Genomic DNA, 26,423 nt, shown 5'->3' on the forward strand with positions numbered 1-26,423 from the left:
CAAACCTGCATGGCTTACTTTCTTCTTTGAAACATAATTGTAGACATTTTGTCTCAGTGTTTTTTGTCCATATAATCAGCATCAGTCAATGGGCTCCAAAACTGTTTGGTTACCAACATTCTTCAGAATACCTAAGTCATACAGGTTTGGAACGACATGAGGATGGGTAAATGATGACAAACGTTTCATTTTTGGCTGTACTATCACTTTAACAAGCTTAACCAGAAACACTTCTTTGGTCAAGAAGAACCTTTGTAAACAACATTAAGAATTTTCATTATTTATTATCACACCCCAAGATGCATCAAATACAAAACATTGGATCAATTCAAGAGAAAGTCTGTCTTTGATAAAGTGAAATTTCCAGGGACAGGAGAGAAGAATCTTTTTTAAATTGTGCTGACAGCTCTTGTTAAGAAACTGGAGAGGTTGGGATAAGGTTGTTATTGCATGGGTCTCTGATGACCATGAGCAAATGATCTTTCATTCAGAGGTTAAGACATTTATCTGTTTGGAAATCCTTTATCTCTATACACATTTGTGTTAAAAAATTGGTCAAAAACCACTTATTAAGTGCATTCTGACATCGAATTTGCTGACACAACCACTAAATAGTGAGGCACAAGGCATATGGTAGAAAACCTAAGATATCTACAGTAAACAGTTGTTTCTTATTATTTCATAAATAAATAAATAAATGCAAGGGTGTCTGATTATTTTGTTTGTTGATGTTGGAGTCTAGGTTTTCTTTTGTTTTGGAAGAAAACTCAGCTTAGCTCCGCAGCTCACTGTGCAGCTAAAATTCTACCCTTTATTTACACACAATCTCTCTTTACTCTGTTAAGAGGTCTGTGTGGTATATGCAGTATAAAGCATAAACATATCACTAGAGTATCAAAACAAAACAAAAAACATAGGTCCACACAGAAATATATTACCATTCAAAAGTTTAGGGTCTACAAGTCCCTTATGCTCATCAAGGCTGCATTTATTTGAGCAAAAATAAAAACAATTAAAAAAAATTTAAATAACTGTTTTTATTTAATATATTTTACAAAGTCATTTAATCCCATGCTGAATTTTCAACAGCCTGTCTTCAGTGTCACATGATCCATCAGACATCATCAAGAAACATTTTTATTATTTATTATTATCAATGTTGAAAAAAGTTGTGCTGCTTAATGTTTTTATGCAAACTGTTAAACACCAGAAAAAACATTGAAAACAAAAACAACAACGTCATTTACTTAACAATGTAAAAGTCTTGATCAATTTAAAGTGTCCTTGTTGGATAAAAGTATAAATTTATTTTAAAAAAATTTAAATAAATAAATAAATCTTACTGACTCCAAACTTATGATGGGTACTGTACACAAATCATACAATAAGAAAAACGAAGCTCTTCTAAACAGTCAAAGCCTGGTATATTTAAAACCCACAGGTGGTTAATTAGCTTTCAAGTTACAAGGATGAGAAGGACACGAGGAGATTGAGACTGAAACAGATGAACAAAGAAGGTTGTTGCAGGTTAAGAACAGTCTGCAGATGCTGAGATCAATTCACTTATTGGCCGTATTGTTCCATCATCTCAGTTTTAAACATTTAATATATCTGATCTTCTTTAAAATATAAATATAAAACATATCAAATCAGATCGTATCGAAATTAGTTAGGTAGAAACTAGGATAAAAACAGGTCTTTCCTGCAAAACATTAAAATATCATTAAAATGTCTTGATTTTTGTTTAAAAAACAAACCTTTCTGGTATTATGATTGGAATCGGCAACAAAGCCCAGATAAGACTTTGAAGAAAAGCCCAATTTTGTGGTTATTTCCTAGGCTCCATGTTAGTTTGTGGCAGTAGTGCGGTCCTTGTGTCCAATAAACACATTAAACAAAATAACAAAAAGTCATAACATTTCAACTCAAGAATGAAACTGCGACCTTAAAGATGTTTGTCATATTAGCCCTTGAGTTTATCTGTAGTCATTAAGGCTATCACAGTTAAAAGCTTGCAACATCATTGCTGAAAAAGAAATTCAAAATGCTATTCAAGTTTTTGTACAGACAGAATTTTTTATACCAAAGGATTTTAAAAAATATATGCACATAAAAGTATTAAATTAACTGTTTTAAACAGATGAGTATAATTATCATTTCTTATATAATTTAATAGGCTATTAGTTGAATTCTATTTTATTTTTGACGTGAAAGCAGCCTATGTTTGTGTGTTTTATTTCATATTATTCTAGCAAAAATAGCTGTCCTAAACCTTTGGCCACAGCTGTAAACTCTTTTATAGATCTTGGTCTGCCAAGTGAAATCACAGAGTAGAGAAATTCTACAATATGCTAATTTTTGAAGAGGAGTTTGCCCTACCTACGCACATCATCTCTGACATTACGACACTCTCTGGCTTCACCCTCTTTACGAGTGTTGATATACTGCATGTCAAACAAGCTGAACGTTGCCAGGGTTGGTCCCGAGCCAAGTCTGGAGCCGTTCACAATATATGAACTCCAGATCTGGCATCTGGCCACTGAACTTCACTCAAACGCCAACTTTCAGCAATAACATTCACTACTGGAGCCGCATGAGAACATGGAAACCATTTATGGAACAGTACGTGCAACCACAGGGTTCTGCTCCAGCAACGCAACAGGCTGGAAAGCGCTCCAAAAAAAAAATTAAAAAATTTGCAAATAGCTGTAGGAAAAGCAGATCATATCTGAGAGATGGCCATGAGAGTTTTAAATGTTACAGGAGAACAGATTGAATTCAACTTATCGACACAAATGTGCAAAGACCTTGGATCATTCATCAACAACAACATCCTTCATCATGAATATTTAACAAAGTATTTTTAAGAAGAGTGTTTTTGATGACATTACACAATATCATTCTGGATTCTGGCTTTTTTTAGTAAGGAATTTAACTACAAATATTTCTTCTTAAATATATGTGGGTAAAGAAAATGCAAATAAATAAATAAGAATAAATGGTGCAAATAAAGATATGAAATATTTACATGCCAGTTAATAATATACCTATATAATATTTTAGTAAGGCTATACTGTACAAAATAGCCACTGTGATATTTAAATCAATCAATCCCCAGATTTGCCATAGTTAGAATGAGTTTCACTATCAAATAAACAAACTTTCTCTTCTGTCAAAAATAAACGTTACTTATGCTTTCCTAAATGCATGGATACCAATATTTTACATACTGTATTCTATACAAACAGCTATTTAAAAGCTGTATTTGATTCTTTTTACTTCACTAAAATCACAACAAGGCTTTGAGCAAGTGAGAGTTTAGTTAAGCTCCACATTTAAGCTCAATCTGATGCATTTCTATCTCTTTATGAGCCATGCCTAATCCCTGCACATTAACATTGCTTTCAAAATCATCAATATGATAGAGGGTCAGCCTGAGAGATATTCTGACTGGAGTCTAAAATAGAGGTAGATGTATTTTGCTCATTGGACATCTAATAGCTAGGCAGACTTTTAGTGCACCATTTTCAAATTTCAAGTAAAATTAATTGGGTTAAAATGGGATTATATGGTTTTTGTAAAAATCAAACTGCACATGAGCCTCTCTAAACATGCAATGACAGACAGACGGTAGGGGTAGTGAATGTATTTGACTATCAAAACATAATTTTATATTTCTATTTAAGCCTGGAAAAGTGGGTGGTGCCCATGCTTCATATAAAAACTAAAACGAATTGGATAAAAATAATTTTGAACATTTCTAAACCACTAATATGCACTATATTCAGTGGGAAAAAAAATATTTTCTCTCATTTTACTCTGTCTTCTACTGTATTAGTCTTATGTTTACCGCAAATAAAATGCACAGAAAAATGCTTTAACATATAACACGTTTTACTAACATCTACAAAAGGGTCCAATTCTCATTTCACAACAAAGCCCTCCATGCTGAGACCCTCATGCCATTAATCACAGCATCAGTGGTGCAGGCAGCTGGACCCCTGATGAAAACAAAGGCAGTAAAACACAACCATCTTTTTTTGCGAAATATCTGCATCAATAAAACAGTCGTGGTACCTTCATATCGTTGACGATCGCCTGAAACAATCCACCCAGAGCGCCGCACTCCTTCTCCACACTCTCCATCATGTCACCAAGCCCTTGATTGTTATTATGCTCTCAATGAATAAACAAAACAGATGAAATGTTCTGATCCAAATAAGCTGATTTCGTCTTCAGGAATTGAGATGAAAGTGGTCCATTACATCCTAATACAGACCTCTAGTTGTTTCGGATGCAAATGTGAGCAACACGCAGCAGATGTCGGCAAAAAGAAACAACAATTGAGGCTGTCGGGTGGCTCTGTGCCCGTTATCCAGGGAATGATGGCTGGGGTCAAAAGACCTGATTCTCCCCTCGCAACCCCCGGTTTAGGATACAGAAGACGGTTTGGGTATCATACTAACGATCTGTGCTGTCAAATCCGCGTGGACGAGAGGTTTCAGCTTAAACAGTGCCGCTGTAACAGAGATTTTGGATGAAATAAGGAGTCGAGTGATGCGGCGAAAGACGTACGTGATATTCGATCCACCAGGTTGGTGGGCGGGATCTTAGGGACTGGGGGCGGGGCTTACGGGTAGACATATGGCATGTTGGTGTGTTGTGTGTGTGTGTGTGTATATATAGGGAGAGGACAATTGAATGGTGGGCCTTTAAAGTAGCATTAACGTGTCTTTGTGTGGCAGGGACAAAGTTAACAGCACAGCTGCCACTGCAGGCCATTAAATGGACAGTGCACTTTTTTAACCCTTTAACGGTCATGACAAGAAATATATTTTAAAAATATAAAACAAATAACTGTTTTTACTTAGTGAAATAACAGTACTCTGAACAATTCTAACTTTTAATAATTATGAAAATAATAACAGTAACAACAACAATAATAATAATAAAAGTTCATCTGCTTTTGCAAGTCACTTAAAAGTGGTTAAAAGTGTCTGTTAAATGCATAAATATAAATTGACACTTTTTTTAAACACTTTTTAAAATCCATTTTATACCATTTTAATCAGTGTTTTATTTAAATGGTCTCTCAATTAATGTGAGGTCACAAAAACTGCATGTATAATAATTATACAATATTAGAGTTTTAAATATATAATAATATAATATAGATATATGAACGCTAGTCTGTTGTCCCAGATATTGCTAAACCTTTTTGAAGTCATAACTTGCACATTAAACTTTCATTTAATATGCACTGATGTAATTCCGAGAGAAATTATGACGGGTGTGGGAACGTTTGGAACTAAAACAGCAACATGAAAACAGCAAATCAGCTAAATGCACTCAATTTCAAATGGTTTAAAAAATGTTCTAAGCAGAGAAAGCAGCACAATTTGCAATTCTAATGGAATTCCTAAACAGGGCACTGTGATCTATGTGTATTGAGCAAAGTGTGTGTCCTAAACCTTGACCTTGCTGCCGGACACTATCCCTCAAGAGCTAAATGAGCAAAGAGACTACAATGATTCATTACATCCCTCTTTTGCACAGCATATCATATATCCATCTGCTTTTGCCCTGTCATCTGCACAAGCATATCTACATACTGTTACCATATGCAGGTACATGGCTATTTGACCATAAAATTCTAATGTACCTTCACTCCCGAAATTCTGGAAAGGATGTTATGTAAGTACTTATAGTTATATAACCTTGAGGTTGAGAAATAGGAGAGGTCCCATATCAAATAAACACTTTCTGACTTTGAGCCACTGTTTTCCATCACAGCTTCTACAAAAGCACTTAATGCAGGATACACAAACCAGATAGTTTACAATTAGCATGACCACAGAATGCAGCGGGATATGATTGCGGCATGATTGGTTTATAAAAATTTCAAAAGTACATTTCCAAAATGTAACTTTCATTTAAAATATGATAAGATTCTCCTGTCTATTTTTAATGTACTATTCATAACTAGCAAGCGACTGGTTATGTTGTTTGTATAATGTTATATTATATTGTTTATATCATCTTTCTTTAGCATTAAAGTTCAAGATAGATAGATAGATAGATAGATAGATAGATAGATAGATAGATAGACATTGAAGAAACATTTTTTTATTATTATTATCAGAATATTTACATATTTAGGAATCTTTGATGAATACAAAGTTCCAAAGAGCAGAATTTATTTGGAAAAGAAGTCTTTTGTAATTTGCTGTCACTTATGATCAATTTAACTGAAACTTGCATAAAGTATTTATTTAAAACAACCTTACTGACCCCAAACCTTAAAACAGTATTGGGTGTGTAAAGGCTGAGTTTAAATAAAATATTATAAATTAAATAAATATTATAAAATATTAACAGTTTAGTGTTCATTTTTATACTCATTCATGTTTGTATATTGATCTTTTGGCTTTTGATTTTAGTTCAACAATCCACAAATACAAAAATACAAAATAATAATAATAGCAAGTAGCAGCATTTGTGACCCTGGACCACAAAACCAGTCTTAAGTCACTGGGGTATATTTGTAGCAATAGCCAAAAATACATTGTATGGGTCAAAATTATACATTTTTCTTTTATGCCAAAAATCATTAGCATATTAAGTAAAGATCATGTTCCATGAAGATATTTTGTAAACTTCATTTGGACAACTTTAAAGGCGATTTCCTCAATATTTAGATTTTTTTGCACCCTCAGATTCCAGATTTTCAAATAGTTGTATCTCGCCCAAATATTGTCCGATCCTAACAAACCATACATCAATGGAAAGCTTATTTATTCAGCTTTTCTTCTTTGGAACAGATTTAGAGAAATATTATTGACACTTAAGACTGGTTTTGTCGTCCAGGGTCACATTTATGTAATCTAAAACTGAATGTCAGCAATAACAAAGTACTCTCCTGACAAATGAACAAATAGTGAACCATTGAAAAGCTGTTTTGATATACACTTAATATATGAGCCAACTGCATATAACTGACCACAATGAAACCGCAACCACAATTTCCTGGAGTACTGCTAAAGAAATCTAAAAGCCCCCCAGAACTTTTCCAACGGAGGAGGATGTTGCTGTGTTCTTCTTACATCACTTACAACCAGGAACATTCTGTTCTTTAAAACGGCTGAATTCCTCCAAAAAGATAAAGTCAGGGAACCACCTCTGACTTTCACAGTATTTAGGCAGCTGTAAAACTTATAAATTTGACAGGTTTGGTTGCGCCAGAATGGGAGCTGGATATTTTTCAGTCATGATGGCTCTCTAGGGCCTTTTGGATGATACCACACATAAAGACCATCAGAGAACACTCACAGATGAAAAAGATAGCTCATTCTACACTAAATCTTTTCTGAAAACAGTCTTGATGCATTATAATCTGCGATATGAGTGCTCTCACCCTTTCTTTATTATCCTTCATCAACAGAATTATGATGTGGAATGAAAACAAGTACAAACTTCTTAAGATCACGCACATATGTTTTGGGTAGCAGTTATTTTTATGAGCATGGTGATATTTAAAATACCATTCTAACCATAGTCTGTCTGCTGACTGGAGGAGAACCATCTGTGGTACCGTCACGTTCATTCCTCCAGGCCCCTCGCTGTCCCTGCAGAGTCAATGGGTTGCAGGGATTCCGGGTCCTTGATCCATGCTGGGGCCTTTACTGAGAACATTTGAGCCGGTGGAATTTCCTCTTGCGCAGCCCGCTAAGCCAAAGGATTCCTCAGGATCAGCTAAACAGTGAGGAGGCACGTGCATCTCCCTGTGCTTGTGAAAGAGACAGAGGGAGAAAGTAAACAGTAAAACATGCAGAGAGCATGAAGCAGGACAGTAAGATAGACAGTGTTTCCCAGTGCAACCAAGACTGCTTATGAGAGGAAGATTATTAAATGCAGAAATATTAAAAAATCTACTTGACTATTCAAAGGTTTGGGATCAGTCAGATTTTAAAACTAAGACTTTTATTTAGATACATTACATTTCTTAAAAGTGACAGGAAAGACATTCATAATGTTACAAAAGATTTTAGATTTTAAACTCTATAAATTGATGAATATAGCTGTTAAGAATATAAATGTATTTAAATGAAAAAAAAAAACTGCATATCATTCTTAATTTTTTAATTTACTGAAAACATGCCTTAATTATTTTATTTTGACTGTAGTTCTTGCATGAATCTACTTTCCAAGAGCAAATACATATATTGGTGTTTATATTTAATATTTTCAGGCAGTTTGAGATACACTTCCGTTAAAACGGTTCAAATTTGAAACGGTTTAGTATAATTTTTAGTTTTTTAAAGAAATTAATACTTGTATTCAGCAAGGATACAATAAGTTGAGCAAAATTGACAGTAAAAACATTTATAATGATAGAAGAGATTTCTATTTCAAATAAATGCTGTTAATCTTTCCGTTCATTATGAATCCTGAAAAAAAAAATGTATTATGCATGGTTCACAAAAAATATTAGGCAGCACAACTCTTTTCAGAATTTATAATAATAATAATAAACATAAATGTTTCTTTTGCACCAAATCAGCATATTAGATTAGATTTCTGAAGGATCATGTGACTCTTAAGACTGGAGTTGTTTTTAATTGTGATATTTTTATCACTATATTTTTGATCAAATAAATGCAGCCTTGGTGAGTATTAGAAACTTTAAGTATATGCTGAGAAAACCAAGCTAAAGTCACTTATGCAATAGTTCTAAACTATGCAAACATAAGCAAACGATTAAATATTATGTTTATCCCAATTCAAGAGTGTTGCACAAGACAGGATGTTTGACAGGGACAGTGCACCATCGTTTATTCACAGGACACAGTGTTCTCAGTTTAAAGAGTTATCTGTGAAATTGCATACTGTATATATAAACATACTGTATATATAAACATACAGTAGCCTCAGTAAGTATTTGGAACACTTTAGTCACTTAAAATGTTTAAAGATTTGGAGAAATTTAACATTACATCATTTACTCACCAATGGATCCTCTGTAGCGAATGAGTGGCGTCAGTTCTAAATAAAAATGTTGGTGAATTTTCATGTGAGAAGACAACAGGGGATGGACTTTTTCACTGGAGGAAGTGTTATAATGAATTATGGACAGGTATTTTGGCCAGAAGCGAAGGTTTAAAGTTAATACACCTTAATGATGGATTTGTTTCTTACAAACATGCAGGTTTTTTGCTTCACAAAACGTTAATCGATTATTGTGATGTTTTTATCAGCTATTTGGACTCTCATTCTGACGGCACCCATTCACTTCAGAGGACCAATTGATGAGCAAGTGATGCAATGCTAAATTTCTTTACATCTGTTTCAATGAAGAAACAAACTCATCTACATGTTGGATGGCCTGACACTGAGAAAATTTTCAGCAAATGAAAAATTTTGGGAGAACTAGTCCTTTAAAAGCTTTTGCACAAAATTTGGTGTTAGATTTAACAGTACATACATCTTGAACCAGCTTTAAACTTAAGTGACTTTTTACAGACACCTTTGTGGTGCAACCGCTATTTCTAAGAAACACAGAAAGGTATTTGCGTCAACGAATCAGAGAAGTTCTTTAAATAAAGCAGTGAGAAAAGAAAATTTGCTGGCTTTGCTTGCTATCTTCCTCTTTCAATCTGTGTCATTACATCTGGCTGCCAAGAAGTAAGCAGGATGAAAAATGTATTTTCCCCCTCCTCTGTTTTCCTTCGGGCAGAACACTCTCTGACCACATGAACCACACAACGACTCTAAACGGAGGCCAAAAAAGGGCAGGTATCAAAGACAGGCTACAGGAACAGAGAAGGACTCTCGTGGGAAAGGGAATTGTGTCCCTAAACTAGAAGTTCAAAGGTCAACTGAGCACTTAAAGCTAAAATGACTATAAATCTTCATAGGAAACTACAGCACAGTATTGGCATTTAACAGCAATGCTCACTACTTAATCAACTGCATTAGAAAACCTTTAATAAAATATATAAAAACAGAGACTGGGCATGGGACCTAAAGTCTAAATGGAGCTTCTAGTGTAATAATGCAGCTAAAAAGTATAACTGTGAAATGTTAGCAAAGAAAGTGTACATGTCGCCCTCTATTGGATATCATGAGAAATTCAGTTCAGCTGACTTCCAAACAAGTTCAAGTGTCATGGAAACACCTTGGAATACTTAAAACACACACACACACACACACACACACACACACACACAGAGAGAGAGGATAAGAATTAGAAAGAAACCTCAAAATCAGAAAAATTAATCCTTTTAATCCTACTTTTTTTCTTCTGTTGTAAACCTGAATTAAAAATATACAACAAAAATGTAATGTAATTAATTAAAAACATGCATATTGTACATTATTTTCCTTTGCATAAAAACATGATTTTTCTGGACTCTTTTTTATGACTGTGGCCAGGTTAGAAAACTGTATTAAAAGGTAAAATTAATACTCTTGCAGATACTGAAGTATTTGGCTGTGGAGTTTGGCAAAAACCTGAAAAGAGTTTTTTTGTTTTTTTTCTATTTCAGGATTAAATGTAAACCATATAAAACACACAGATATTTATACAGCAGTATGTCAGTGAAATTATCTCCAGTGTAATTATGTGTCAGCATTAATGCTGGCTAGTGATGTGCTTTGCTTGAAAAAAAATCACATAGTTGCAAAGATTTATACTCAAATTTTCAAGTCAATATATTGCAGAATGGTGCTGGTCTGCCAATAGTGCCAAACATTAGCACACAACAGGCTGATTAGCTAAAACTAAACCGTACACTCACTCACAAAAATAGTTCAAGGTCTATATATGACATGGTACAAAGAAAATGTAAAGCCTTGATGATGTAAAAATAAGCACTCTCAGAGAGCGGTCTCTTTCGATTCTGCCACCGCTGGTGCTGGATGGAAGGTCAGAATTTCAGTGAAGGTGAGTTCTGGGGTCAAAGAGGGAATAGAAGGAACAGAACAGAGAAAAAAAAACTGGTTATTTCTTAACTCTTCAGAATAAACTATACCACATGTATGAGTAAAATACTAACTAATTAATGGAATGGTTCATCCAAAAATGATGCCATCAGAATAAGAGCTCAAACAGCTGATAAAAACATCATAATAATCCACAAGTAATTCACTATTAACGTCTCGTAAAGTGAACAGCTGCGTTTTTGTAAAAAACAAATCCATCATTAAGGTGTTTCAACTTTAATCAACTTTATTAGAGTCCATAATCCATAACACCAGTGGAAAAAGTCCATCCCCTGCTGTCCTCTCACATCAAAATCCACCAACATATTTATCAAGAACTGTTTTCACTTGTAAACCATGCTTGATCTGTGCATATTTCTCTCCTGATTCAGAGTAATTCAACAAAACAAACACAGCTTTTCACAAGATGTTAATTGTTGGACTAAAGTCATGTGTATTACTTGTGGTTTATTGTGTTTTTAATCAACTGTTTGAACTTTCATTCTGACGGCACCCATTCACTGAAGAGGATACATTGGTGAGCAAGTGATGTAATGCTAAGTTTCTCCAAATCTGTTCCAATGAAGAAACAAACTCATCTTCAATGGTCTGGGGGTGAGTAAATTCTCAGCAGATATTCATTTTGGAGTGACTTATTCCGTGATTGCTTGTTTATATCACGATACATGATATAATTGGTTGCCTAATCCATTACACCATTGCTGTGAATTTAAAGTCATTTAAACCTACTTTTCCACTGCTCCACTGACTGCTCTGCCTCATCCAGAGAATGATCATACGGTGGGGCCTCGGGCTCCTCCTGCGGTTCACGCAAATCATAGAAGAAAGGAAGAAGCAGTCCCTCTGCCGCCGTTATTCTACTTTCAGGGTCCAGGAGCAGCATGCTGTCTAACACATGAATCGCTGACAGGGAAATCAGTCAGTGACAAACAATTACGTGACATTCAAACTTGTCTTCATCAAATGCATTCATGAAAGATGTGCTTAGATTAAATAGTAGTTCATGCATTCCTTGCAACAAACTGGTTTGTTATACAGTTTGGTCATGGTATACCTTGAATGCAATAAAAGTTGATTTGAATAAAACATCTGTCAAATTCGTAAATGTAAATGAAGTTGATAAAAAGCTATGGACATTTTATTTATGACATCAAAATTTTAGGTTAAAATTTTTATGTATGTGTATGTATGTTTTTCTTTATAGTTGATAACATGATTTTTCACTTCTTTACTTCACAAGTTATGTGGTTATGGTGGTTAAATGGATTTTTAAAAGAACAAATATTCAGTGCAATCTCAATTAATATGATGTAATTAAAACTGAATGCATATTGAATGAAAATAAATGCATAGAAATAATAAAACAATAAGCAAAATGCTTTATAAAATACTTTTACATGGAGTAGTCATAATTATGATATGTCCACTATATAATATATGAAAAATACACATTCATCCCCTTTTTGCATTGAGCAAGACAGACACACTCTTACCTTGTGGGTTAGCATATGGTAACAATGTCCGAAGATCTTTCTTTTTAAGTTTTGGTAACTTTGCTACGTAGTGTCTAGCCTAGAAAAAAGTGGTTTAGATTTTCACATCTCATAATATATCAGGTGAGAGGTCTGCAAACTAGTCTTAGTATGAAAATATAACTGAAACACACATCTTCAGACTGTAGTTTGGCCGTGAACTCTTTTGTGGGCGTCCCTGTAATCTTCATGATCTCCATCAGCTGATCCAGGTCTGGTGGAAAATGGTCAAGGTTTCAAATATACTGGGGATGAGACTCACCACATGTGGGAAGTAATCACCACATCAAAAATACAATGACAGAAATTCTCCTAAATTTGTACATAAAAACCACAGCTTTTCTGCGAGGAAGGATACGGTCATTTCCTTTGAACAGTGGTTTCCCTAGCAGCATCTCTGCCATGATGCATCCGACTGACCAGATGTCCACTGATGGGAAATATTTAATCAAACACAAACATGTCTCTGTATAATCATCAGTTTAAATAGCAATTGTGTTATATCTCATTAATCAGGAATTTCTATTACCTTTATGAAAGCAATAAAATAGACTAACACTGATCTTTATTTAGTATTAACATATGCTTTTAATCACAGTATAGATAGTATGGATAAATATATTAAGATTATTGCATGCAACATTGTACTAACCAGTCTGTGTGTAATGCATCCAGCTAAGAATGACCTCAGGTGCTCTGTACCAACGTGTCACAACATAGCCGGTCATTTCACTGTCTGCTTGTCGTGCTAGACCAAAATCCAGGATCTTTAATATAAGACACCAGGCTTTATATTGACAAGAGGCATACAGCATGAATATGCAAATACCACTTCATACATGCACACATGGTGACATACCTTAAGCTCACACTCCTCATTTATCGCCAGATTGCCTGGTTTAAGATCCTGCAGATTTTAACAGATGAAGTCAGTGGTTTTGAAGTGAGAAATACATGTGTATATATGTGTTTAAGACTAAAACCACCTTACTCACCCTGTGAATGATTCCAGCAGCATGGATATACTGTGAACACAAAGAGATTTATGGCAATATATTTGAGAGCAAGTAAGCATTAGGCTACTAAGAACTTACAATACTCACTTTGAGTCCGCTCAACATCTGGTAGACCAGATACTGGACCCTGTCCTCTGAAAGTCTCTCCATTTTCATTAACTTTCCTAGATCAGTATCCATGAAAGGCATGACCAAGTAACTGTGCAAAAGACAGGGAGAATTAGATGATGATCATGAATTCAAGAATCCCTATATCAAAAAATAAAAAAATACTCACAAGTCATGGAATCGGTCTAGAGAAAGGTCTGCAGTGAAAACATCCAAGAGTCCAATAACCTGTAATGGTTCAACCAGTGATTTTTAAATACAGCACAGCATGAAGCCTGCAAATCCATTCATTTATGACAGGGCAGATGATAAACTCTCATCATGGAGTGTCAATTTTTGATGTCTTACATTATCATGTTTCATGTGTTTGAGTAGCCTGAGCTCCCGATAAGCTCTTTTGGCAAACAGGTCAGACTGGAAGGGACGATGGAGTTTCTTGATGGCCACCTTTGCCCCTGCCCTCCGGTCAAATGCATAGCTGAGGAATAAATCACCAGTTGTAAATGCAAGCATGCATGCATTTAAAACTAGAGTACATAAATATAAATTTTATTGCCATTGAGTTCTATGGGCCATTTTAACAGCTATTGTATAAGCCACACTAATATCTATTTTAATGTTACTAATGCTTTTTTAACCTAGGAAGCAATCAAATAATAACTAATAAAATAATATTTTTCAAAGTCACTGTAACTATGCTTTAGATACTAGTAATGATTCCATTACTAAGTAATATTTATTCAATCTCTCCTTCAACTACACTTAAGTACTAGGACAACTAGAATAGATAGTAACTATTTCAAAGGTTACAAGTAAAACTGCAATAGGTAAAAGCAACGACTGGAAAACATACAACATTCAATAATGAATAGTTGATATCTGAAACAGGTTCCATAGAATTAGATGGCAATAAAATGTGTTACCAGTAAAATTGAAAGTACTTGTCACTGACTATTGGAATAGTGACTAGTACCAAAGAAGTAAATACTATTATGTACACAAATTGCAAACTAGTGTACATAAATACAGTAGAATTTACAACAAAAGCTTGCCATCTCAAAAGAAAATTCTAAGCTCAAATAATTATTTTTAAAAGAAGTAATGTCTTTTTTAAAGATACATAATATTTCTGTTTTTCTTAAGTGATGTATTTTAATTATATGAAGGATTGGCCTGAGGACGAGTGGTTTAGGGATAGTAAATGGTAATAACCCACAGTATAATTTCAAAGTGGATTTTCTAATGACATATTAAGGTGTGGGATGTGTCTCAATAGTGGTATATTACTCTGGGCCTTTAAAACCAAGTCTAGAAAGTTAAGGACATGCAATAAACCATCACCACCTGACCCCAGGCAGTGTTCGTCAACAGCTGCCATCTTACAATTATTAACCTCATAGTAATGCAATGAGTTGTGGGCAACGTAGTTCTGCAGGCACTGGATTTCTCATTTGGAACTCTCATTTTCTGTTTTTGTTTATCTTAATTATCTCTATAAAGACGCAATGAGAAAACATATAGTCTTACTCTCAAACACACTATATAACTGAATTTCTATCAACCCACTCCTAGGCATCTAATCATAAAGTAATCTTTCACTTGTGCTTGACTAACTCCGTCCACATCTTTTGTTTTGAATAGACGCCGGATACATGGATCTGCTACAATGACAATGCATTACGTGTTCTTAAAATGTAAAGCATGATTCTTTCCAGGAAGTACAGAAAATGAGAGTACACTCACCATACTGTACCATATGCCCCCGTCCCCACCTGTTTCAGATCTCTGTATCTCTCCGGCACCTCCCAAACGGTTTTATTCACCTCCAGGCGATGATAGCCAGGTCTTGATCGGGCTGACATGTTGGTGAATACCCCTTTAAATGTGCCACCTCGAGTCGAGCGGCCGTGATTTTCAGGTTTACCTGAACACTGATCATAGAAATCTACCTGTGCGCGTTCATAGACTGTGTGTGCCCGCGTAGCCGCTCCCTCTCCACCGTGGCCGTGTGTATGGCAAGCCGCTTTAACATAAAGCTGTTGTGTAAACCTAAGTAGTAATACCTATTGTAATGTTACTAATACTTTCAAAATATGTTAGCAAGTAACCAAATAGTGACCTATCTTTTCCAATTCCACTAGTAACTATTCTAACTACGTAACTATGATTCAAGTAGTATTCAGTCTATCCCAGAAAACTGTCTATTCACAAAGCGGCAGTTTCACCTCTTTGTCCCCATCTCTGTTTGAAACCTGCAATTGCAGTTATAAGCGGAATTATCTTCCTTGCGTGGGTTGGGTTGTGCACTGGCATGACTCCAGCACAGATGAATCTAATGTTTTGAGGAGTATGTGTGGCTGTCAGTCACTGCACCGGTGTGGGTACTGCAGCCTACTTAGGAATCACAGATTCTAGCCTACGTCTAGGAATATATGACCCAAATAAGAATGTTCACCAGATACTGTCATACGCTCAGTAAGCAACAAGTCTGCCACTTTTGTTCTGATCAACTGAGGAAAAAAGCATTACAATAAATCGTGCTACAATGGTGATTAAATCTAACGACCGTTTATCTCATATTACATCAAACCGTGCAAATTATTATTAGTTATACTTGTTTTATACTTTCTCAAATTGTTCATGTTAGCAATATCAGAATTGCGTGACTACATGTATGTAGCATTACATGTAGATTTCAGTTTCTGTACAGTCTAATCTCTAATTGTCATACCACTCTAATTTCATATAAAGAAATTCTTTTAACCCAAAAAGCAAATTATTCTTCCTTAGAACTGGTTCTCTTTAAAATACAAAACTTGTGTAATCCCACGTATCTGTAATCAGATGCACATTTAAAACTGGAATATAATCTAATTTAAACCTTTTTGTTCTGTTTATGTATTAAATATATTTATATATAAATTATATGATTATATACATGTAAATATTTTCAAAATATATACTGTATGTGTGTATATTTATGTATACATAAATATACACAGTGTTACAACTAGTTGGTTTAATAAATGTCAAAACAGCTTTCCATACATTAGTTGCCCAAGAACATGATCGTCCTTCAATGAATGTGAGAATGTGCATGTTTGTTCTTCTACAGCCTTGAAAAGCATTAAAACGAGAGCTTTGGGAGTCCCATGGATTTTGGTCTTTTACAATATGAACAAAGAAGAAGAATGCGTGTTCCCCTGTTATATGCAATACATTACAGGGATATTTTTTTCTGTCTGCAAGTACTTGACACTGTTGAAATCTGCCTTAATATTTTTAGGTGCACATCTGAACCTGTGTTAACATGTTACCAAAGTATTAGGCCCCAGGCACAGACATTCCTCCCTAAATGAAAACAATGGAAGCCGCTTCCCCACACACTCTCACTGAAAAGGTCCTAAATGTCTTTTACAAATGCAAAACCTCATTTTCACAGACATAATCCTAGTGTACAAAATTAGAACACAGACATGCTATTTGTTATGTTTATTAAATTAGTACTTTATCTTAAAAATTTTATAAATAATGTCTGAAAATTTCTTCACAGTTGTTGAAACTATGCTGAAAGACATTAAAATTCTGTTAATTACATTTTGAACAAAATCAAAATGGCATTTCAAGTGTTAAATGTAAAATGATTTATGCATGTTCCAATTACACTTTAAAAATGAATTGGGTGAAGCGGTGTGGTAAGGAAACTTAAAGCACTTAACTGAAAATAAAATACGTTCAGTCAAGTTACTATTTACAAGTAAATGTAGTTGCTGATTAATAGACTATTTCAGCTACACATGGATTATGTGTTAAATCAATTCTACGTACTTATAACTACATGATTTAAAGTGAGAACCTTTAGGTAAACGATTACATCTGTTTGTGCGTTTAGGCTTTGGAGCTTGGTTGATCAAGGGCTTGTGCGTTTCACTTGAAAGTAACAGTCATTTTATATAAAGGCATAACTTCCATCTTTCAGACTTGAGACCGGTCATGGTTAGACTGGTGGTCTAAGTCATCATTTGCAACCAGTCAAATATACAGCGATAAACCTGCTGGATTTTCATTTAGCCCACAACACATTATCTTACTGCATGTTTTTAACTGGTGGACAGGAGTTTAATGCCTCATTTAATACCTTCACTGACACCTAACCAGCTTCTGCAGGATTATTCCACTTAAATGAGCAGGTTAGTTGTCATGAAGGTTTTATGATGATCAGGTGACACAGATCTCATTGGCCCATATGGGGGGCTTGCTGTCATATGGGACAAGTACTCGAGCCTCTGCTCCTGAAGTATTCCCTTCTTCTCCGGTCTCATCTCTTTCTCCTGAATCCGCCACTCCTCCTCTTCCCACCCAGCCTGGCTTTTCAAGACCTTCCTGCACAGAGAACGGCTTTTCCAACACTTTCAGAACTCTCTGGACCTGATGGATTTGAGAAGACGACAAAGTCTTAAATGCAGATTTTTATAAAGAGAAATTATAAAGATCATAAATAAAAAAAACATGAACTATTAAGAACATCATAACATTTATAACAACTGTTCAATAATAACATAACTTTTCAAAAGTTTGGGGTCTATAATTGTTTTTTTTTAAATAAGTAAAAAAAAATTACAATTTAAAACAACTTTTACATTTTACATCAGCAGCCATTACTCCAGTCTTCAGTGTCACATGATCGTTTCATTCAAATATGCTTATCTCTTATTTTCAAAAGGTTGTGCTGCTCAATATTTTTGTAAAAACTGTGGTATATATTTTTTTTTATTTTTCTCTGATGAATATAAAAATATTTATTTAAAATAGATTTTTTGGTAAAAGTCTTGTAAAACTGTCACTGTTGATCAACTGAATGTGTCCTTGCTGAATTAAAAAAAAAATAATAATAAAAAAAACTTACTGACTCCAAACTTTTAAATGATAGTGTATGTCAAAAAGATATAACAAAGCTAGTAATAGCCCCACCTCTGAGAAGTCACCATTTTCAGCTGCCTCTATTGCATTCTGGGCGATGTAGTTTCTGAGTACCACATATGGGTTGTTGTTGTTCATCACATGTACTCTCTCCTTCTGCAGATCTGTCACATCAACCCCTGACTCAGACTCACGAGCAAGCCGCTGCCTTGGGAATTGGATTGACAATATATGCAAAAGTACATAGTAGCTAAAAAAAATCATTTACACAGATCTTAAATTATTAAAACAACTACTTCTCCACGTCCTCTTTAGGTTTTTTGGTTTCAAATAACAATGCTTTACAATATATTTTTCACTGCCAACAGGAAATGAATGCAATTCAATCAAAAGAATTCAAAGTGTCCTTTCTGTACCTGTATTTTTTGATCCAGCGGGACCAGTCTTCAGTCTGTTTGGCGCTCAGTTGTTCTGCAGTGGTGTCCATCAGCTCCTTCAACCTTGAGAGCCTTTCCAGCTGCCGGGCGACCGTCTTCCTGTCCGAAATCATCTGGAACAGTGCAGGGTTACTCTGAGCCATGGACAGTAGCATTGCAAGTTCACTATATTGAAGGAAAGAAAACATCACTGAACAGAAATATGCAAATAAACATATTTAACCATTTATTTTTCATATTATTTTAGTTATACTATAACAGTATTTATTCATATTTTCAAATTCACTTTTAGTTGTTTTTTTTCAGTCTTCACTTTAATTTTAGTTTACGTTTTGCTAATTTTATGTGCTTTTGTTACTTAGTGATTTAGTTTTTATTCTTTTAAATTATTTCTATTTCTAGTTTTTTCATTTTTGTATTTCATTTAGTTGTCAAGGCTACATTTGACAAGTCAAATATTCAATACTTATATTTTATTTGAGCTTAATTTCAATTAACAAATACTTTAAAAAGAAACTGTAAAAGAATGAAATACTTTTAGTTAATAATAACAACACTGATTATTTCACTGGCAAATTTGAAAGCCTGCCCAATACTTCTTGCTCTCAGCAGCAGTCCAAAAATCTATTCCCATCTCAAAGTAGACAGTGGAAACTGTGTGATATTTAGTCAGTGGGTGGTAAATTGATTTTTTTAAGAGCTAGAGGAAATAGTTCATCTGGGCTTTCTACATAGTAAACTATGCACAACTTTGATCATCATACACCATTAATACATTTTTGCTGTCAATGTTATACATTTCTAAACATATAGACTACTATTCAAAGGTCTGGGGTCAGTTATTTTTATTTAAACAAAATGAATACTATTTTTCAGCAAGGATGCATTAAACTGATCAAAAGTGACAGTGTTTTCAGCATTCAGCATTAATGATCATAATAAATGTTTCTTGAGCACCAAATCTGCATATTACAATGATTTCTGAAGGATCATGCGACACTGAGGACTGGAGTAATGATTAAAATCCAGCTTTGCCATCACAGGAATAAATTACATTTTAAAATATAATTTTACATTGTAATACATTTCACAATATAACTGCTCTTATTGTATTTTTGATCAAATAAATGCAGCCTTGGAGAGCATTAGAGATGCGTTTTAAAAACATTTACAGGGCTTAAAGTGAAAAAAAATCCTGAGCCTGAACTTTCTGTGGCTCAACCAGGACTTTTACCAAGCCAGTTTTTTCTATTAACCAATTCTATGAGCAACAGCACAGTCATATTTTCAACGCATTAACAACTATTGTGCCAAAATAATTGAAACTTTTGCAGTACTAGGCTTACTGTGTCAAGAAAATAACATAACATGAATGTTTGTGCCAAAATTTATTGAATTGCTAGCTTTGAAACATGTTAATGACATAAAGTGCATTTACCATTGGTTTCTTTGTAATGTGCAAACAGCATAAAGTGCACTCAACATTGCTCACTCTGAAATAAGCAAACATTCTTAGGTGCTTTTACCAAAACAGAAAACTTTGCCAACTTAAATAGAAATTTGTATTAGTTAGAGAGCATAAAACCCGCCCTCCTCTCTAGCAATTGGCTAAGACAACCTAATATCATGCTCCCATTGGCTGTGACAGCTGTGCGCGCTGACTCTTGAATCAAGGTGATAGGTTGAAGGGGACCGGTATGTTATTCAAGTCAGATTAGTGCCTGTTGACATATTGCGTCATTTGCGCGCTCAAGTTCGTTATTTCAAATGTAGCCGCGCGGTATGCGCGCTCATAATGGAAGCAACGCGCTCGTTTTTTCCAAGCGCGTCTGCACCGAAAGTGCCTCCGACTGTAATTTGCAGCCTGATAAATACATTTTGTCTGCGCCGGAGGCCGGACCTGCCCTCAAGCCGGAAATCCGTCCCCCGGCCGGACTACTTTAAGCCATGCATTTACAATTCTTTCTGACCACAAAATTTTGAATGGTAGTGTACATGAGAATATACACTGAGGTGTTACCGTGGATCCATGGTGGGTCTGTTTGCAGCTTTGAGCTCCTCTAGAGAGGCACACTGCTGCAGGAGAAGCTCTGCGGCTTGTTTTATAGCCTCACTTTCATCTTCCCCCTCCTGCTGTGTTGGGCAGGAAATCTGACTCAAGCTGCGGAAAGTGTTGGTAAAATCTGCGCCTAGGAGAAGGAAAAGATAAAGAGAAATCAGAGGTATAATCATCTATCATCTGAGAGAATAAGCATCTACTGTCCTGCAATTATCCCCCTTTTCTACACTATCTTCATACCAGTGTTATGCATGGTCTGCATAAGTTCTGTGATGAGCATCTCGTCCTCTGGTTCCTCCATCCTCAGCAGACCCAGTTTCTTCCTCATGTTGCTCAGATAGAAGCCATTGTAAAGAGGCAGATACTCATCCAGCACCTGCTCGGCCCTGTCCGGAGGTAGATCAGGTACCAGGGCTTCAGCGAGCCGAGCTAAATTCCAGCGGCAGATGGCTGGCTGGGCTTGGTAAGAATACCGCCCTGAAGTATCGGAGGCATTACAGATGAAATCTGGGTCAAAACTAGAAAGAAAAAAAAAGGAAATGAATGCTAATGAACGATTGTTCATTAATACAGGGGTTAAAGCAAAAAAAACGTTTGACTGAACATTTTTCCTTGGCCAAACCCTATTCCACAGCCATACCTGTCCAGAGCCGATCCTCCCTATATGCAGAATATGCAAGCTGCGTAGGGCCCCCAAAACACCAGGGGGCCCTTGCTATCAAAGATGTTTTAATTTTAGTTTCGTTTTTGAGTTTGGCCAGCGGTTATGAAAACATGAATGATCATTTCTTTTAATGCGGTGCGCTGTCACCCTCTCTACATAAAAATCAGTCAAATCATGTACAGTCACTTGCTCGAGACAAAAAAAAAAAAAAAAGCGAGCGTATCGAGCAGCGGAAGAGATAATGTTTCTTGAGCGCTTTCTGTGAGCGCGAGTCGAGATGGAGTCACAGACAAATGCGTTTCATCCATTCTTTCACCCCCACAACCAACCAACCAACCATTCTTTTCAGTTAGGTCTAATTATAATTCAACTGTAAAATAACACTGGATAGTCTTCACTGTATAATGAAAGACAGCATTAGGCTGCTGTCTCTTCAAGACCTCATGCATGGATCTAATATGTTACACATGGCTCTATGCTTCCTTTTCTTTTTAGGAGCACTTGTCCTCCAAATGTAAAAAATTTAGGAGCACCTTCTGATCAATAATCAAAAATTCTGATCAAAAATTAGCCTTCCTAATATGAGACATTTCATTCCTTAAAGTGACTTACTTACGTCGTATTTTCCTTTTACCTTTGCAATGGCATCATTTTCATCTTTGTCAAATTCAAAAATGTATGGTTAAGCTTTTTAAAATTTACCAATCATATGAAATTAGTATTAATACAAAAATTAATTAACAAAAGTGGCTTTCATTTTCAGACGTTTAATGAGGCTCAGAGGTGGCATGAGTGCAATTAAATTCATAGATTCATGTGGACATTAATGTTTTATATATATAATTTTGAATACAGAAATATTAAATTATTTAAATAACTGAAATTATACGCTAAAAATGAAACTGAAACCGCCAGCAGGTGGCGGCAAGTCACTGATTTTAGCACTGAATCATTTATTCAATTGATTCGTTCGAACTGCTGATTCATTCAGAAACGAAGCAAGTGACTGTCTTTATGAATGGTTAATCATGAATCACTGACTCACTAGATTCCTTCAAAAACGCACTTTCATTCATGAATGAAACACCGCTGTGTTGTTACTTTATTTAGAACTATTCTCGTTGATGATATAGAGCAAAATCATGCAGTACTTGTTTGTTGATCTGTTGTATTAAATCAGTATCACATTTGCAAACTCCCTTAATAATAATTAAAAGCTGTCACTCTCCTTATCGCGATCTATATGCGCACAGATAATGAGAGCGCGCGAGTGAGTTCTCAAGACTTAAAAGCAGGTGCAAATGTGATACATTCCGTCGGAACCTGCGGGAATGAGTAGATAATAGCCGCAATCTCGCGCCGAAATCAAGTTCTGCTCTGTTCTCTGATAATAACCCGACTGTGAATGATGGGAGCGGCGTTACTATGTTGTCAGTGAGAAGCAGCAGCCGTGGCGGGGATGATTTTTGGTGTGCCGGCAGAACAACAACAACAACGCGCTACATGTTTCTTTTCCCCTCATTTTTTTCCAATTGACGGAAATCCGTCGTAGACTCGCTGCAATTAACGGAAATCCGTCTAGCGACGGAGAACTTTAATCCCTGTTAATGCAAATGACTACTGAACAGTCGGAATAACATTTGAGGTTTGTGTCAGACTTTACCGGTCCATGAAGCCGAAAGGCCCATAGTCCAAAGTCAGGCCCAAGATGCTCATGTTGTCAGTATTGAGGACTCCATGACAGAAACCCACACACTGCCACTGAGCCACCAGCCTCGCTGTTCGTAGTGTCACCTAGTAATAATAAAAAAAAAAGGGGGTAACATTTTATTTTAAGGTGTCCTTGTTACACCTTACATGTACTTATTATTATAATAACAATAAATTATGCATAATTACATGCAAGTAACCCCAAATCAAACCCCAACTCTAACCCTAACCATATAGTAAGTAGAAGTAGTTAATTAATATTATTCAGTACTTAAATGTATAATTACACTGTAACAAGGACACCATAAAATAAAGTGTAACCAAAAAATGACATTCAAGTACATATAGAAAAGCAGAATTAAGATGCATTGGTAAGGAATATTACCAATCAAACAATTAGTCAGAACAAGGGCACACATCTGTTCCCATTATATCCTGTCAAAACTGCAATAAATAAATAAATATTTTAGTAGAAAATGCAATAAGAATTTAAATATTGTGTTAGTATTTATCCTCATTAGTAAGTCACAAATAAATGTAAATGTAGAATAGTTCTATTTAAAGAAAATGTATTTTTTTTATTTATATTAGCTAATTTAATCACTGCACAGCGCTAACGTGCTCTAATATAGTCTCAGTGGATAAGAAGCTAAATCTGATGATGGTAGCCTGCGAAAGTCACTCTGGTAAATAAGGTCATTGAGGATAAGATGATGATTGAAGACCAACAAGCAACTGCAGGAACTAAAAATAAAAAAAAAATGGTCTGGTGTTTCAATGGATCAATACCACAGCCGCAGCACTGGTATTGTTAAAAGCAATGAATAGATCTCAGTCTACCTCTCTGAAGAAAGCAGTATTCCTCTCAATGCGGTCGGAGTGATTCTGATGGATCTCTGGGTAGAAGGTCTCAATGACATAATCCAGCATTTGGGTTCTGATCTCATCGTGGCCATAGCTGGGACCTTGGCGGCCAGTGAACTCATCAGCTCGTTTGAAGATCTCAAATGATCCAAACCTACATCAAGAATCAGGTCAACATATTAACATCTAGAACAGCAAGACCTAAAAGACCTTTACAAGTAACATTATTTCACTGATAGATATAAATACTGAAGTACAAATCAAGGTCAAAAAGAGATAGTTGAGACTTGTTAATGTTAGCTAAAACTTTTTTTTTTTCAGTCATTTAATTAAAAAAGTAAAACTGAAAAGCAAGCTGAAATGAACTAAAACATGAATATTTTATTAAAAACCTTAAATGAAAGTTAGAAAATTTTCCTTTAATACTAACTAAAAATAAGTCGAAGAACTAAAATTACTAAAACTAAAATAAAAAAAAAGCTAAATAGAAATTTTAAATTTCATTTTTTTTAAACGAAAATAACAAAAGCACATAAAATTACTAAAACCTTCAAATAATAAAAATTAAACTAAATAAATGCAATTCAAAATATTAATAGAAACTATAATAGTACATAAATAATACTAAACTAACACTTACTTGAGAAAGCATTTAGGAACAAAAAACAACATAAGGCTACCTTATAAAGCTGGGAGCAATGCGCAAGACCACAGAGCATCTTTCCATGCGTGGATTGCCATCATAGTAGATATCCCTCATGACTCGTGAATCTGACGTCACTACCAATCCAGCTCTCGTGGTCGGGACTCCCAAGGCAAAAACTGCTTCGCTGCAGAGGAACTCACGTATGCTGGACCGCAAAACCTTTCGCCCATCTGCCTGCCTAAAAAAACACAAAGGATAAAAATTGGACAACGATCTTAAGGAAAGAAAAGTGGATTGGCATCTCCAGAATGATCATTTTAAATGTGAGCAGTCAATGAGAATATCACATGATGTGGCACATAAAATGTAGCAGTGGAAATGCAGTAGCAGGTCTACCTAGAGTATGGTGTCAGTCCAGCACCCTTCACCTGGATCTCCCAGCGTCCAGTGGGATTCTCATGCAGTAACTCAGGGCTCTGATCCACCGGGGCTTTCACTTCTCCCAGATAACACGCAGCTCCATCCCCAAGCTGTCCTGCAAACTGTCCAAACTGGTGTCCACAGTAGCAATGGGCAGCAGCCTCTGATCCTGGCATCACTTTAGAACCACTGAGATACTCTGGGCCCAGTGGATCTTCCAGAACCTCATCAGCATCAAGACCCAGCAGTGCCAGAGCTGGACCTGAGACAGCCACAAACTTTGGGTTCTTCAGAGGGGTGGGTTGGACTCTAGAGAAGCAGGCCCCCCGGACTTGTCGGACCCCTGGTTCGGTGGATGGGTCCAGTGGAAGCTTTTTAAGAGCAACATTGTCAAACTCCAGTCGCTCAAGACAAGAGCGGCTTGTGTTTATGCCCATGTCGTCCATCCCAGCATGAGATAGCGATCTACGCAAAATAACACCAGAACATGATATATAAAGCCGCGCTAAACGCGCTCCAGCAGAAGCCATTCACATCGTACTGATGTCTAACAAAGCTTGTTAGTTAAGGCGACTAGGAAAAAGTGACAGTCATCCTTACGTAACTGCAAAGAAAGAACCACCAAGCTGTTCTCATCTGACCACGGAAATCTGGTCCGTCGTTGTTTTTGTTCCCCCTAGAAACAAACACACAGGATTCGAACAGACGTTTACTCAGTCCCCATTTACTTTCACCGAAAAGTGAATATATATATAGCATTTAGCTTTGAATATATTCACAAAATAGAATGGTCATGTAGATGTCATTTAAATAAATTTGCAAACCATGCTTCTGAATTTTGGGGGAAAACACTTCTCAAGCAACTAACTTTTTCGTACCTCGCTTAATACATCTGAGATGATTTGAAATATGCCAGATCTTCTAATCCTGATAACTGATCTCTGGCTAATTTGGTTCTTCAAACGAATTTGTGGATTTGATTAAAATATCTGGATTAAGTTGTCTAAGATTACTGCGCGTTCCCGTGTTCCCCGAAGAGGGCAGAT

General features: G+C 35.7%; 3 protein-coding genes across 8 annotated transcripts in view; all 3 read right to left on the reverse strand.

Moving 5' to 3' along the window:
* mtss1la (MTSS I-BAR domain containing 2a) overlaps positions 1 to 4,618 on the reverse strand; it is a 29,074-nt gene extending 24,456 nt beyond the window's left edge. For both annotated transcript variants that reach the window (XM_058751816.1, XM_058751815.1), the window contains exon 1: positions 4,078 to 4,618. In XM_058751816.1, coding sequence (XP_058607799.1) covers positions 4,078 to 4,149 — 72 coding nt within the window. In that variant the 5' untranslated portion in view covers positions 4,150 to 4,618. The remainder of the gene's footprint in view (positions 1 to 4,077) is intronic.
* Positions 4,619 to 10,262: 5,644 nt separating this feature from the next.
* Positions 10,263 to 15,865, reverse strand: mapk12a (mitogen-activated protein kinase 12a). Of its 2 annotated transcripts, none has more exons than XM_058752166.1 (12): positions 15,401 to 15,865; positions 14,006 to 14,135; positions 13,827 to 13,885; positions 13,637 to 13,748; positions 13,529 to 13,558; positions 13,393 to 13,440; positions 13,186 to 13,300; positions 12,892 to 12,963; positions 12,668 to 12,747; positions 12,495 to 12,573; positions 11,731 to 11,904; positions 10,263 to 10,949 (listed from the first exon to the last, which is right to left on the reverse strand). In XM_058752166.1, the coding sequence occupies exons 1-12, from the start codon at positions 15,517 to 15,519 to the stop codon at positions 10,876 to 10,878; spliced, it is 1,092 nt and encodes a 363-aa protein (XP_058608149.1). In that variant the 5' UTR covers positions 15,520 to 15,865; the 3' UTR covers positions 10,263 to 10,875. The 2 variants fall into 2 exon arrangements, with proteins under 2 accessions (XP_058608149.1, XP_058608150.1); XM_058752167.1 differs by having other exon boundaries at positions 15,430 to 15,863.
* Positions 15,866 to 17,134: 1,269 nt separating this feature from the next.
* Positions 17,135 to 26,423, reverse strand: selenoo1 (selenoprotein O1). Of its 4 annotated transcripts, none has more exons than XM_058752330.1 (11): positions 26,256 to 26,421; positions 25,983 to 26,053; positions 25,354 to 25,842; positions 24,992 to 25,195; positions 24,288 to 24,465; positions 23,401 to 23,531; positions 21,314 to 21,591; positions 21,035 to 21,203; positions 18,994 to 19,179; positions 18,629 to 18,785; positions 17,135 to 18,085 (listed from the first exon to the last, which is right to left on the reverse strand). In XM_058752330.1, exons 3-11 carry the CDS (start codon positions 25,821 to 25,823, stop codon positions 17,867 to 17,869), a joined length of 1,992 nt encoding a protein of 663 aa, XP_058608313.1. In that variant the 5' UTR covers positions 25,824 to 25,842; positions 25,983 to 26,053; positions 26,256 to 26,421; the 3' UTR covers positions 17,135 to 17,866. The 4 variants fall into 4 exon arrangements, 3 of the variants coding, with proteins under 3 accessions (XP_058608313.1, XP_058608312.1, XP_058608311.1); XM_058752329.1 differs by having other exon boundaries at positions 25,978 to 26,053; XM_058752328.1 differs by having other exon boundaries at positions 25,354 to 26,053.

Source organism: Onychostoma macrolepis, chromosome 18 (assembly GCF_012432095.1).
Source record: "Onychostoma macrolepis isolate SWU-2019 chromosome 18, ASM1243209v1, whole genome shotgun sequence".
NCBI lineage: Eukaryota > Metazoa > Chordata > Actinopteri > Cypriniformes > Cyprinidae > Onychostoma > Onychostoma macrolepis.

Bases quoted from the DNA above. Each gene is read 5' to 3' on its own strand.
- mapk12a (XM_058752166.1), bottom strand. From the start codon at position 15,519: ATGTCAGCCCGATCAAGACCTGGCTATCATCGCCTGGAGGTGAATAAA. The intron at 13,559-13,636 runs GTGAGTATTGTA...TTGTGTTCACAG, and splicing joins AGATGTTGAGCGGACTCAAA to TATATCCATGCTGCTGGAAT. The intron at 12,964-13,185 runs GTTAGTACAATG...ATTTCCCATCAG, and splicing joins GATGCATTACACACAGACTG to TGGACATCTGGTCAGTCGGA.